Source organism: Amblyomma americanum, chromosome 4 (assembly GCF_052857255.1).
Source record: "Amblyomma americanum isolate KBUSLIRL-KWMA chromosome 4, ASM5285725v1, whole genome shotgun sequence".
NCBI lineage: Eukaryota > Metazoa > Arthropoda > Arachnida > Ixodida > Ixodidae > Amblyomma > Amblyomma americanum.
In genome coordinates, this window is record NC_135500.1 from 38,767,212 (window position 1) to 38,782,024 (window position 14,813).

The 14,813-nt window shown below is 46.0% G+C and overlaps 1 protein-coding gene across 1 annotated transcript; it reads right to left on the reverse strand.

The window, feature by feature from the left end:
* Window positions 1–625: 625 nt before the first annotated feature.
* Window positions 626–8,895, reverse strand: LOC144127878 (sulfotransferase 1E1-like). Its single transcript, XM_077660856.1, has 2 exons — window positions 8,707–8,895; window positions 626–1,667 (listed from the first exon to the last, which is right to left on the reverse strand). The coding sequence occupies exon 2, from the start codon at window positions 1,650–1,652 to the stop codon at window positions 735–737; it is 918 nt and encodes a 305-aa protein (XP_077516982.1). The 5' UTR covers window positions 1,653–1,667; window positions 8,707–8,895; the 3' UTR covers window positions 626–734.
* Between the last annotated feature and the right edge of the window lie 5,918 nt (window positions 8,896–14,813).

A 14,813-nucleotide genomic window follows, 5' to 3' on the forward strand; every position in this document is an offset into this window, starting at 1 on the left:
TGTGGGGTTTGTGCTCTCGTTTTTGGAGCGTTCTAATTATTTGTGGTGAGGTCTTCGTACTTATTGCTGTTATAAGTATTTCGCCTGCCGGAATGATTACTAACATGAACAACCATTATGCCACAATCATACTGCACTTGCTTTCTGACAGATTGCTCGTAGTGTTAGCTTTTTTACCCTCCCTACTACAGTTACAATCCCTAACTCGTTCAAGACTTACAATGGTCTTGTAATGAAACGAACCGCATTGTATATGAAATAGATACTCTGGTGGCTGCTCTAAGCGTGAGAGCGCTACGAATCCAGTGGGAGGTGTAAGAATAGCTCCGTAAAATATTAGCAACCAATGTGCTTCGATTTTAAAAAAATGAAGCTCACAAATTCCAACTTGCAAAGGCACAAAGTAGTCAAAATGCTTACCGGTAGAAGCAAGTGCACCTGCTTGCTAATGGTTGAAAAAGGATTTGAAGCCTCAATAAAAGCCGCCTTGCTTAATTAAAGATTATGAACATATGCTTGGACCACACTTTAAGCGAGTTATCAAGACGCTCAGTACACACCCTGTACCTTTCTTGCGCCTTCTCACTCTATAAAAGACACGAGATCTGTACATTTCTTTAAGGACAGCATAGAAAAGAACTAATGACGCACATGCTCTTTTATTGTCCGCTATTTCTGCCGTCAATATATTTCTTCTGTTACAGAAAACCTGGGACTAGAGAGAGACTTGTCTTTCACGACTGCCGGGCGGCGGCGATCGTCTCGGCCCTGATGTCGTCCCAGAGGTGCATGAAGGATGCTGCCTCCTGTGCTTCTTGTATCTTCGCCTCCATGCGCCGCAGGTGCTCCGCCGTGAAAAACTTGCTCCACTCGCCCACCTTGGCGCTTCTGACGGCTTGGTATCCTGTTTTGCTGCTGGAGGCCTCCACCCCTGGCTTCTGCAGCGCGGTCGCCACCAGCAGATTCCTCATGCTCTGGGCACTGGAGTGTTGTACAACTTTGTCGACAAGTGACTTTTCCTGTTGCAACTCTTGGCCGTAACGTTCCCCTAAGAATGCTGCGAGCTTCAGGACGACGGTCGCAGTGTTCCGAATCAAGTCCTCGTAAGTAACAAAAAACACGTTGGATTCATCTTTCATGGCATAGGCCGCGCTAACGGCCTGTATGTACCCTTTCAGTCCGAAGGATTCCTGGAGGAAAGCGTCGAAGAATTCCTGAAAGGTGCCGTCCTGAAAACGATAGGCGCTCAAGTCTATTGCCCTGTGGAAGTAGGAGACGCACACGTCCCATGGGTTTCGGGCGACGAAGGCGTACTTCGCATCAGCGCTCATCATGTCGCGGCTGAGAGGCACTCGCGTAATGAACAGGCGCATAGGCAGAACCTCTGGCACCCACTGGTCGAGGTTGCTGTGGTGGTCGATCGAGCGTATGCAGCGGGCGAACTCTTGCGCACTGGCTAAGGGCTCGCCTCGCCTCAGGATCAGAGCGATGATGTAGTGAAGCCACTTGGTGCCGCCTCCGATGTACGTACACTGCACCACGTCACCTTCTTGGGCCCTGAACTGGAAGTTCTTTCTGAACACTTGTTCGACGAGGTTGGGACACCTCTGGATGCCGTCGACCACTTTGAAGTAGGGCTTCCTTGCCGCCATGCCAAGTTCTTCTCGCTGACAGGTGCGAATAAGAAGGCAGGAAACAAATCGGGTTAAATTAAAAAGGGTGATGCCGAAACTAACCGATATGTTTAAGCTTTTTCGGTCAAGTGGCCCAGCAGATAATCAATACTTAATATTCAAAACACTGCTGGAAACTTGAGGTGGTGTAAATTTTAGAAACGTGCATTTTGCGACTGTCATACCAGAAATGTCGCATAAGCCGTAATTTAAGCAGCTTCAAGCGTTACATTTCTGGACACAGTTAAAGGCCACGTGACGAAAAACACGTAGTCCCAGTTGGTAGCACGACATTTATTGCAATTTGAGGACAGCTAATATTTATGCCATTTCATGAACCACCTGGACGCCTGAAGGACGCCTGTTTAAACGGGAGGATAAAATGCAAAATAGGACAACCAAGCATCTGTGAAATGCCACGTATGTGCGCATTCCACGCATAAAAAAATGCACTGAGATTTTTCTTACATGCTGATGGGATTGTAATGCCACGATCAAGCGCGTGCTGTGTGGGCCTGTCGTGGCGTACATGGGACCGCTGTCATGTCATGTAGGGTAGATGTTTCGAGTGGAACAGCTTGCACTTCCAGCACATTCATCGTTACTCGCCCTCACTGTTTGAAACGCATGACGATAGCCAGAAGGGCCTAGAAGGTACATGGTACCGCTTTTGTCCAAAGTATTATGTCCAAAGTATGTATACAGTATTTATCCCGTGGCGCGCATCATGGTGATTTTATTACGCCCATTCGAGCTGGTTCTCCGTCTGCTGGTTTTCAAGATTTCTGGTTGATATCTGCTGCTTAAACTTATGAGTACTTTGGAGCCTTTTTCTTGAGTGACTTCTCATGAAATGCACATGTAAATTATATATCGGCTAAAGTAAGCCGGACATTAAACTTCCTCTATCGAAATTTTAGGGATGCTGCAATTACACGGAAAAAGAGCTTATTCATGCCCAACGTATGTCCTGTACTTGATACGCTTGCGCCGCTTGGGACCCGCATTCAAAACAGAATATTGAGGAACTTGAGCGCGTCCACTGGGGGTTTGTAAGTGGCGATTTTAATTTCCAAAAAAAAACTCTTCTGGTTCGCGCGACAAGCTGGGGTGGCTGTTACTTGAAAAGAGGAGAAAATATTTTAGACTCTCTTTCTTTCATAATGTGCGTAGTGGCAAAAGCCAAGCTACCTTTCCGCCAGCACCGAGCATCCACTAAATGTGCGCGAGTACAATTCCCGAAAAAACGCATTGAAATATTGTTTTTCTTCCACGAGCATTACACGATTGGAAGAGTCTGCCTGCGCAAAGTGTTACCGCTCGTCCCACATATTTTTACAGCGCTTTGCAAAACCATCTATTAGCATGATTGTAATACGTAAAATGATTGTTAATATCATTGTTATTATAATGTGACAATATTTATTGTCCTAGTGCATTTTGTTTTGTTTTTTATTCTTTCTCAAAGTTGCTGTGTTGCTAAAACAGCGCTGTATTTTCAAATGTTATTTTCTCTGCGCCTGTCTTGCGCGTGTTTGTCTTTGTGCAACTTTCTTTTCATTGTCGCTTTTCTCCCAATAGTTTGTGGGTTTTCATTTCATTTAATTTCATTTTATTACCTTAAAGGCCCCAAAAAGGGGTTTGCATAAGGGTGCAGGAATTAAAAGCACAAATTCACAATAACAGCAATTTTTTTTTTACATTTTCAGCAAAAAGACTTAAGCAAGTGATGATGACAGCGTTATTTGAAAAGCCATTCCGGCTGCACAGGGAAATAAGGAATTAGAACAAGTGACGGTGCGAGAGCGTGGACGGGCAACTTTTAGGTGATGCCAGCAAAGCCTCTCTTCCAAGGGTAAATTGACTGTGCTAATGAAGCCTGTAGACTGTAGCTTTATTAACAGCCCTTTTGGTTGGGCGCCCGTTCGGCTGCGGGGAGGTGGTTGGTTCGAAACCAACTGCCGGACACCCAACGGTAAAAATGGGTACAAGCGGCTCCCGGCCTGGCGCTCGGCTTCCTTTGGGGTGTTCGCTTGGGGGAAGCTCCGTAAACCCCGCTGCGGGCCGAGTGCTCCACCAGCAGCGAACGGTGCCTTCGGCCACCATGGTTAGAAGGTATCATTCATCAAAAAAGAAGGGGGCCACAAATGGGCTTCTGCCGCACGAGGCGGATTTAGCGTTGTTGAAAGCGGAACTTATCGCTGATCCGTAAGAGCAACTGTGGACACGACCCTTTTCCCAAGCATCTCACCCAGAACAGCCGAGCACCAGGCCGGGGGAAATCTTGTACCCATTAAAAACCGGTGGGTACCCGGCGGCACTGGGGATCGAACCCAGCACCTCCCGAGTGCGAGGCGGATGCTCTACCACAAGGTCACCGCTTCGGTCTGTATGATATTAGGTGTGTAATCATTTTTCATTCAAATAAGGGTTGCATTATTTCTCGTATTTCACTCACTGCTCATTTATGATGCCAAAAACTTTAATTTTTTTTTGCATCTGCTGTCTGTAATTCATTTTTACAATTGTTCTTACAGGAGGTCCCGTCCACAGTCTCTGACTTTGGGACCTCTTTCTGTATTCCAATGTTTTTCTCTTACCTTGTACCATAAACATGTAATAAACGAACCTTGAACCTTAAAGAGTAATACGTAGCCTTGAAGCAGACTCTTGATTTTTGTTCCTAAATTAGCAACAGCATCTTTAGTAGCCTTGAAGAGCACGAAATTTCATAGGACCCCGTTGTATTCTGTAATGAAATTCGCTGACCTAATGCTATTGCATTCCCCACACGTAATGTAATGAGGTGCGCTCATAGGTTTTCGCTTGAATAAACACGGCACTGAGTAATAGAAAGCGTAGTCCCCGTTCTATTTGTAGCTCCGGAACAAAAGCGACTAGAGTTGCAAATATTCTTCAAAAACGTATTCGTCTTTCCAAAAAGGGCTCTAAACTCTCGTCTTTTGCATAGACACCCTTCTTTAAATTTTGATTATTTCGGGAACAAACGTGCACCGAAGCATCGTGGCACCGCTCCTTTGACATGTGTGGTAGGTAGTCTGCAGCCATTATTCAATGGAAACATCTAGCCCCTTCTGTGCCAGATCAGTCATAACAAAAAACGCGACTTAGACCGCAAGGCTTAGCGACTCTAACTAGGAGACGTCCCAAACTCCTGGCGACGGTACAGAAACAAACCAATTATCGTGAGGAAGAGATAAAAACGGGTCACTTTGTGCGGCATTGATCCTGACTGTGCTGCAGTGGACGGAAACCATAATGAAGCATTTTGCACCGCAGAGAATGAAGCCTTCATTACGACAAGGTACGTCTTTCCCTCGAAAATATATGATTTTGACAGTCAGCAGATGTATTCAAGCTGCCGCAGGATATCAATAAATCAGCATGGAGTTCCATGCGTACCATGCAGACAACCGCCACTCGAGGAGAAAGGTCTCTTTCACATCTTTCTTATCAACGCGGTCTCGTACAAGTTGCGGCCGCATTATCGCCGCAAACTTCGTAACCTTATCAGCCCTCCTGACTTTCTGTCAGCCCGTGCTGCATTTACCTTCTCTTGCAATGCACTCTGTTACGTTAATATAAAATCAGTTATCTTCCCTTTGAATTAATGCTGTGCCCATGCTCATTTCATCTTCTTTATCGCGACTACGCTATGATTAACTCTCGTTTGTTCCCTGACCAACTCTGCTCCCTTTCTGTCTCTTAACGGTAGCGCTATGATTTTCTTTTCCATAGCGCACTGTGCTGTCGTCAAAAGTTCAAGCCTTTTCGTTAGCATCCATGTGCTGTTGCAGATAAGACCCATAAATTTCAAGTACAGTCTACAGCAGGGGCAAATGAAAGAGCTAGCCGCAGGTACACTGGTATCTGGAAACCAGCAGCAAATGCATTTCAAATGCATGACCCTTTGTTCGACTAAAGTTTCAAGGATAGAAAGAGTCCGTGGCTGGAAAGCTTTGCCGTTTTCTAGCAAGTGCATTAACTAAGGCGCCACACACCATTTGTCTTAACTTTTTTCCTTTCAAAGCAATCTGTGCACTTTTCAATGCAGTCAGTTATTCATATTTTCGACAAAAACACAAGAATATACGCAAGAAACATAATAATATTATCCTAGAAAACAAACTACCATAAGGACGCAAACATGTCATTGTCAGTAATAGTAACGAGAGAAGAAAAAATGGCATTCAATTCTTCAACAGTATGGGGAAAAAACGATGATTTGAAAAAATTGCTTCTAGACCTGAATTCACAAAATTTGTGATTGTGATCAACACGCTCAAATCAACAGTGTGGGCAGAAAATGTGCTTCTTTCTTGGAACAGAAATTCTCTTGTAAAAGATATTATAGAAAATTTTCTCCTTCTGACTTCAAGAGGTCCATATTGTAATTTGTTTTACGCTTGGCATACTGGTCTGTTTGATTCAATTTCCAGAAGCATAACGGGCCGCCAAGTTCTAGACCATTTCTAATTTACGTTTATCTGTATTTTTAGGAGGATCCCATATAGTACGTGCATACTCGAGCGCAGACTTGACGCAAGTTTTTTGCAACAATCCTTAGAATCATGGTGAAATTGTAGAATCCGTATGCATTCAATGAAAGCAAGGCGCTAGCACTCTTATGGTTGGGACTAGCTGGTTGCACGTTAGCGGGCAAAGTGGGTGAGGGAAGAAACTTAGGTTAATGGCATTCTAGTCGAAATCAAGAGGGCATGGACAGGGCATATAATGCGACGCCAAGATAACCGCTGGTCCTTAAGGGTAACGGACTGGTTTCCAAGAGAAGGCAAGCGCAGCAGGGGGCGGCAGAAAGATAGGTGGCCAGTGGGCGGGAGAGATTAAGATGTTTGCAGGGATACCGTGGCCGCAGCTGGCAAAGGACTAGGTTAATTGGAAGGGTACGGAAGGGGCCTTTGTTTTGCAATGGACGTAGTCAGGCTTCTGATCATGATGATAAAGTGAAGAGGCTTGAGGCACTCCAGATAGCATGCGCATTGGAGCTGGTGTCATCCCTTTTAGAACAACTTGCTGTTTGCGCATGTTCATCATGACTGCTGCTGGTGATGAGCAGCAACGATCATTATAATGATGATGACGGTTGCACATGCTTGCTTCCTCGCTTGGCTTCGAATTCACACCACCAGTCACATGACGTTAATCTTTTCCCGGTGACCGATAAGGCTCCACACGTAAATCCAGAGACTACGGAGACAAACATTCTCTGCTGACCTGTTATAAGTGAAAACAGAGCCAAATTCATGAGAATCTAGTTGGTGACACAAGCTGAAGGAAAGGACGCGCGATTTAAGAGAGGTCGTAAGCATCCAAAATAGTCTTGGTTCTACTTTTTCAACTAAACAAAATAATGCTTTTCAAAACCTCTCCCATTTGAATATGGTGCTGTTTTATGTCCTGACGCCGACCCTCTACGCTAGCAGCTAGCCATGACTTCCATAATAAGGAAGGGTTTATGTCAGCGGGGTTGCCATGTCAGTGCTCAGCTTCTAGATCGACAAAGGAGGCGCTCAGAACATGCAATGACGTCGACGGGTCGGCATGAGGTCGGGAGCTGGCATTCGCACAGTGCAGCACCGCCCTTTATAGTCAACGCCTTATCACCTTCAGCGTACCAGAAGATTGAAAAAACGCTAACATCGTCCTAATCTATAAAAGAGGTTCATCAAGGACTTGAAAATTTAGTCCGATCAGTTGACTGTTCATTGCCTATAAGTTATTTCCTAAGGCATTCGCTAATAAAGTCAGGACAACTTTAGACTTCAATCAACCAAATGATCAGGCAGGCTTTCGTAAAGTATATGAGACAATAGACCACATTCACGCTATCAATCAGGTGATAGAGAGATGAGCAGGATATAACCAACCCCTATATATAGCCTGCATTGATTACGAGAACGCATTTGACTCAGTTGAAACCTCAGCAGTCATACAGGCATTACGGAATCAGGGTGTAGAAGAGCCTTATGTCAAAATGATGGAAGCTGTCTATAACCGCTCCACGGCTACCATGGTTCTCCGCTAAGTTAGCAATAAAATTCCAGCAAGGAAGGGTGTCAGGCAGGGAGACACGATCTCGCCAGTGGCTTTCAGTGCCTGTTTACAGGAGGTATTCAGAGACCTGGATTGGGAACAGTTGGAAATAAGAGTTAATAGAGAATACCATGGTATTCTGCGATTCGCTGATTACATTTCATTGCTAAGTCACTCAGAAGATGAACTGCAAAGCATGACCAATGAGTTAGATAGGCAGAGCAGAACGCTGAGTCTAAAATTTAACACGCAGAAAACCAAAGTTACAGTCTCGCAAGGGAACAGCAGTTTAAAGTTTGTAGCGAGGTGCTGGAAGTGGTAAGGGATTACGTTTACTTAGGGCAGGTAGTGACCGCAAATAAAGATCATGATTGTGAAATAACGAGGAAAATAAGAATGGCGTGGAGCGCATTTGGTAGGTTCTCTAAGATCATGACTAGCAGTTTACCAATATCCCTCGAGAGAAAAGCAGATAAAAGGTGTATCTTAACGGTACTCACCCGCAGGGAAGAAATGTGAAGGCCAACGAAAAGGGTTCAACATAAGTTAAGGACAAGGAAGCGAGCTATGGAAATAAGAAATGATGGGTGTAACGTTAAGACAGGAGGAGGACAGAAGGGTTCTGAGAACAAACGCTGGTTATTTACACGCTAGTCGAAATCAAGAGCAAGAAATGAGCTTGGGCAGGGCATTTGATGCGAAGGCAAGATAACCACTGGTCCTTGAGGGAAACGGAGTGGATTCTAAGAGAAGGCAAGCGTAGCAGGGGACGGCAGAAGGTTATGTGAACGGATCAGATTAAGAAGTTAGCGAGGATATAATGGCCACAGCTGGCAAATGAAAGGGTTGTTTGTACCATTTCTTAGCCTTAGCCTTAGCTTAGGTGTACCATTTCTTAGCCATTTTGCTGCTTTGAGCAGTAACCAGACAGAAGGCGGTAATATTACCGGTACCTTACCTGTTGCCGTGTTTCCAACGGCGAGGCGGTGAACTGGAAGGTAAATCGTCGGGTCTATGCTAGAATCTCGCAACCTGCTTTTATCGTCTCTGCTTGCCGAATAGAGGCTGTGAAAACAGGAAAAGGAGAGTTTCCTGTAGCATGAGCTATCACTGGTGGAAGTTCAGCTTTTATGCTTGAACTTCAGTCGCCTGATGAGAGCGTAATGGCCGTGGGCGTTCTTTGCTTCGCATTTTTGAAAAACAAAAAAAAGCTTTTTAGAACCGAAAAAAATATCTAGGTATAGGGCGTCGCGCTGAAAAAAAAATTAAGAAGAGGGCAGTTGTCTAAAAAGGGGTGCGCTGACATTTCCCACCTGTGGAGGCTCGGAACGCCGGATGCACGTGCAGCACGTGAAGGGACGATGACTTTACGACGCCATGGCACGGCTTGGTAAGCACAGGAAAACGCATGTATCCCATCGGAGTGCCCTTGTCTGATAAAGAGCCACAAACTGCGACCGCAGGCTGCACGAGAAGGGGGGCGCACCGGATGAACGCAGACTTCCGACTGATGTTTGTTCGGAAAAGGCAAATAATGGCCTTCCTGGGAAAAATACTACGAAAGGGCGCCTGCACAAAACGCAGCAAAGAAAATCCCTCGAAATTCAGCAAAAACTGCCAAACAATTCCAACTCTCTGCCGTACTTGTGAGTGAAATCAGCGCTAACCCTTGTCTCAGGAGCCTATTAAGAATGATGTGCTTTTAGCTCCCATCCTCAGCAATGTCAATCATAAATTACCACGAAAATGGCGGTGAAGTTCACGTCTATACTAACGCTTAAACTGAGAGCAAACCAGCAGCGCCAAATCCTAAATTTTCCACCGAATTTCATGCGCGGTCGTGAGAGTGCTACTTAACGCACTAGACTATTTCATAGTATTCACTCCTATAAAATGGTGTTTTGCAACCGGGAACAAGAACGAAGGAAGGAGGAAGCGACAACAAAACTGCCTAGTAAGAAAAACGCATCGCCAGGGCAGCACGGAAGCATGGCTGAGGAAAAAATAAAAAAAGGACTACTTGGTTTGGTTTTGTGAGGTTTAACATCTCAAAGCGTCTCAGGCAATTAGTGGCGCTGTAGGGGAAGGCACCGAATAAAATCAACCGCCTGTTGTTATTTAACGTGCACTGATATCGCACAGTACACCCGAACTATTTGTTTCCGGTTCAAATGAGGAAAGAAAATAAAAAGAGAGTGTGTGTGTACACATCTTCCAGACGAGGGATGTGCTATAACTGCGGCACCTATCACAGAATACAGCACCGACTGAAGAAATTAATCGCGGTTTATGCCAGATGAAGCCAGTTATGCGCAGCGTCATTCCATTCTTAACACACGCATGGTTGCTCCCTATCTCCCACATATTTATTCCGAGAAGTTTACGTCTTTTTTTTAATACGGTAGCGTTCCGGGCCCCATGCTGCAGAAAAGCGGTGTCGCCGTCGGCATCATTGGTCGAGAGTGAAATATACGCGAAAAATGCCCTCTGCAACCTAGCTGGCAGGTGCGCCACCTTGGTCATATGGCATGTTACGTCAAAAAACGTGCCCAACTTGGCAGGTGCGAGTTCAGTTAATGATTAGTCGCGAGAGGATACTCGGTTGGGGCAACCTGCGTCTCACAAGCCCACGAGTGGCAGCACCTTTCATCGCAGGGCATCGCTGAACCGCTGCACCACTGAGCCAGGAGTGGCATGAGGACTCCTAGACATGTTTTACATGGCGCTTCTGAAGGAAAAGAAAATATAAACCCGCTTTTTTTGCATATCAAAAGTTTCGACAGCCGTAAAATACGAACAAGATTAAATATACAGTTCTACTAGCAGCGCATGGTTAAGAAAAAAACTTCCAATATACACAACACACAAACATAAAACACCCAAAATACATAAACATGACTGAAAGTTCCGACACGAAAAAAAATTATTAAAAAAGATTTAGAGTGTTACTCTTCATTCAAAAATATATCCTTCAGTATTTTATTAACAATTGGTTTAGAGAACGAGCATTTGTTAATACATCTTTACTCATTGGATAGTGGTTTATCAGATCTGGTATCTAATAGCTTAATCTTTTGCACTCGTAGTTCGTTCGCATTCGGGGCTTGGCTATAATATTATTCCTTAAGTCGTATGAACTACTTTTTTCATGATATTCGGATTCAAAAGTCTTTTCAACGGACCAGTAATGTTGATAAACTTCAAGTGCTAATTTGTATTTGTAGAGCCTACGTATTTCAAGAATCCCGTACAATTTGAAGTAAGGCGCGCAACTATCGGTCATCTCTAAGTTTCCGATAGCTCGTATTGCTCTTTTTGAATTCATAGTAGGGAATCTAAATTCGTTTTAATTGTCATTTGCCACACGATAAGCATCCGGAGTAGAGTAGTCCAACACCAAGGAAGCCGCAAGTTTCCGCGTCGCCAGCCAAGTTTCTAGTCAGGTATGCTGAATTGTTGATGTACAGTACTCACGGATTGAAATAGGACATTCGGAGCGCTAGCCTTGCAGTGCCACGCAGGCATGTGGTAAACCACAGGCCGGCTGATTGGCTACTGGAAGGAACAATTCTGCTTTGTAGATGTTCTCCCTCTCACGCCATACCACAATGCACCACCTTGGTTCCATGAGCGTCTACGGGCGGCGCTCCATGAAGCGACGGCCACGCGCTCCGAATGTCCTATTTCAATCCGTGAGTACTGTACATACAGGAGCCGTCAGATGGTGGTCAACAAGCCAGCGAAGCTACCGGACATGACAGCCACACCGTAGAGTGTGGCTCTGTGATGTGATCAGGACGCCGAAATTACTTGGAATCAATGACTAACTACGAGCTGTGTTGTAGAGTTCCTATGAATGTACTTAGCTTAAAGAAAAGGAAAGATGTGATGACCCTGTAGATAAGAACGAGCACGCTTCTTTTACTCAGACATTCAGCACTATCACAAGTCATGTGATCAGCGCTTCTGTATATATTGAACATCATCGCAATAGACGAGGTCAGTCCCTTAGCAGCGCCCAACGATGCGTGTCTGACAGTTTCTATCTTAGATACATGCCGCCGCTGTTGATGACGTCATCATCGAGCTCCCTACCCACCACTGTGAGCTGGGGAAGAGCATGAACGCCGCCGCAGCGATTGCGTCATTATTCTACATACTGGCACAAAATAACTTCACAGGCTTGACCTGCAGCTTTCCCATAGTCGATCCTCTAACAATGTCGAAATCTGAAACCTCTTGAATTGCCCTTTAAGCTATGCGCCACAGCCCTGGCAGGCAGCTGCTTTAAGCACAGCCACCGGTGGGGCCTGTGAGACTTAAGCTGGTCTTCCCGAGCAACTTCTCGCGACAGATCATTGATTTAACTGGCACCTGCCACGGGGAACCGGTTGCGTAAAGTCACAAGGTCACGTGACCCACCAGCCAGTTAGCGTGATTGAAGAGTTAGCAATATACGATGCCAATTCCGTTGGCCCAGTCGGTCGTCTTTCTTCCTACGTTGATTGTTTGGTAGATAATTAAATGACATGCTTTGCACTTCTGCGCACTCGCTGACGGAAGGGATAAGAAGACAGGCTCACCGTTATGGCGGAAGCAGCATCCCTTCTGTCATATATCAAGTTTCGATGGTTGCCAATTAAAATTTGTTTCGCCTTCATGCTCAGTACTTTACAGAACAACTTTACTTTGAACGCACGATGGTTCCATCAGTGCGGGCAGCGCTATATGCATTATCTGGTGCATTACGTTCATTGGGAGGAGAAACGCTGAGAGAATCCGTAGTTCTCAAGGTACGCAACTAAACTTGTTTCGAAACTTGTGGGGACTGCCCCACTGTCTCCTTACTTGGCTTTCCCGCGATGCACCCTGCAGCAACAGCCTCACCTCGATGCGGGGCGCGCCAAGTGACTCTCCTTGGTTAACTTAACTAACAAGAGAGGGCGCTTGCGTCGCAGCGGGCGACGCTTTGGCTCGTGACGCCCCCGGAGGAGGACGCTTTTGGTATTTTCTTTTGTATGGGCTGTAGGGGGCGTAGTTTTAAATCGTGTTAAGGGGTGTGCCGAAGGTCCTTGTGTAGGAAATTTGGCGGGCTTTGACGTTACGTAGTCGGCCGGACGATGGGTCGGCAAGCTAGGAAAGTCAAGCTGGACGCGGAGCTAGTGCAGTGCGAGGAATGAGAGCGTTGGTGCTCTTTTGGACGAGACCGAATTCGGGAGCTTAGCCGAGGCAGAGGGGGCTAGCTTCGCGTGCAGGCTTGTAAGCGTTTTGAGGAGGCCGTTCGGACGTTGAAAGGGGAATGGGCAGATAGGATTAAGGAACTCAAAGGGGACCTGAAGGTGGAACGGATTCTGCTGGAAACTCAGGTCATCGAGTCGCTTAAGAGGCAAGAGGCTAAGGCCGACGTGTTGGAGCGAATTGTAGGCGAGCTGAAAGAAGAGCGGGAAAAGTTGACTCTGCTAGAAGAGCAGACATAAGCGCTCAAGTCGCGGCCGGCAGGTCACCCTGGTTCGGAGCAATGTCAGGTGGTGGACGAGGACAGCGAGGGTAAACCTAAAGGAGGCTCGTCGATCCTACAGCGCTGTAGCGCAGCAGGCTTTAAGTGGGGAAGACAGGAAGGTAAGAACGGGCCCGATGACGCACGACAGTAGCGTACGGCAGAGGGAGAGACTTCTAGCGCGATCCGGAAGGCAGCAGTCGCAGTCAGGAAGCGAACGGTTAGAGCGCAGAAGGGTTCTGGTAGTCGGTGGCTCGAACGTCGCGAGGGATGAGGAAGGCGGTTTGACGACAGTGAAGGCAGACAGGCGGGTGCAGGTGGAGGCCCATTCAGGGAAGTGCATGGTAGATGCAATGACCAAAGCCCAGGAGGTGGTAGGGCACAACATGGATAGCGAACACCTTGTCGTTATCCATGCTTGTCTCAACGATGTGCTGAAGGGGAGGAGCCAGAACCACGAGAAACAGTTAGAAAAGGGAATGCGTAGGCTTAGAGATGCCCCTGAGAGTGTGAATGTGACCATATGCACCATCTCAGAGGTCCAGAGGCAGGCTGGCGAAACGAAAAGGAGGGTCGTTGAGGCTAACCGTGTAATTAGGTTAATGAGTCGACGACTAGGATAGGGAGTACTGGAAGTAAACAGGGACGTGTAGGAGGTCAGCTCCCATCTTTTTTCACAGGATGGCATTCACCACAGTGGTGGCACTGACAAGAAGGTAGGAAGTAGGATAGGTCGCCAGGCAATAGCTTTTCTGGGTGGATCCAGAGCTCTGAGGTCACCAGTGTAGACAAGCAAGAACCAAGGTCAAAGAAACGATGGAACCATAGGAGAAGAAATAGACATAAGGGCCAGGACCAAGTTAATTCAGATATAGGTTAGATTAACCTGCAAGGTGGCAGGAATAGTCTGAAATTGGTGGAAATAGAAGAACAGTTAAGGCAGGAGGAATTAATGATATATGGTTTAGTAGAAACACATCTTAGAAACGTGGAGCAACGACCCTGTAACCCCGACTACGCATGGGAATATTGCAATAGAGCGGAGGGCAGCAGAAAGAGGGGTAGAATTTGGACATTCATTCATAAAAGCATGAATTTTCAAAGGATTAAACTGGGATGCAAGGAACTTTTATGGCTAAAAGGAAAAGGGGCAGGGGACCAAACACTCCTTGGCTTCGTATACCTGTGGACAGGAGCTAATGCCAAAGAGGAAATCCAGGAAATGTTAGAATGTATTGAGAGCGACATTGATGAGCTAGGAGGACAGGGCGAGATAATTATATTAGGGTACATGAATGCACACATAGAAGACCTGGATGGCTATACAAATTCGAGAGGAAGCATGCTGGTGGATATGTGTGACAGGCATGATTTAGTTGTATGCAACAGTACCGAAAAGTGGGAAGGGCTCATAACATGGGAGGTAGGGCGTCTGCACTCGACGATAGATTATGCATTTATGTAAGATAGGATGTATACTAGATTAGGGGTAATGAGCATAGATGAACATGGTTTCAGAGGTCTAGGTAGTGACCACAAACGTGTCAAGTTGAGTTTCAGAAGAGAAA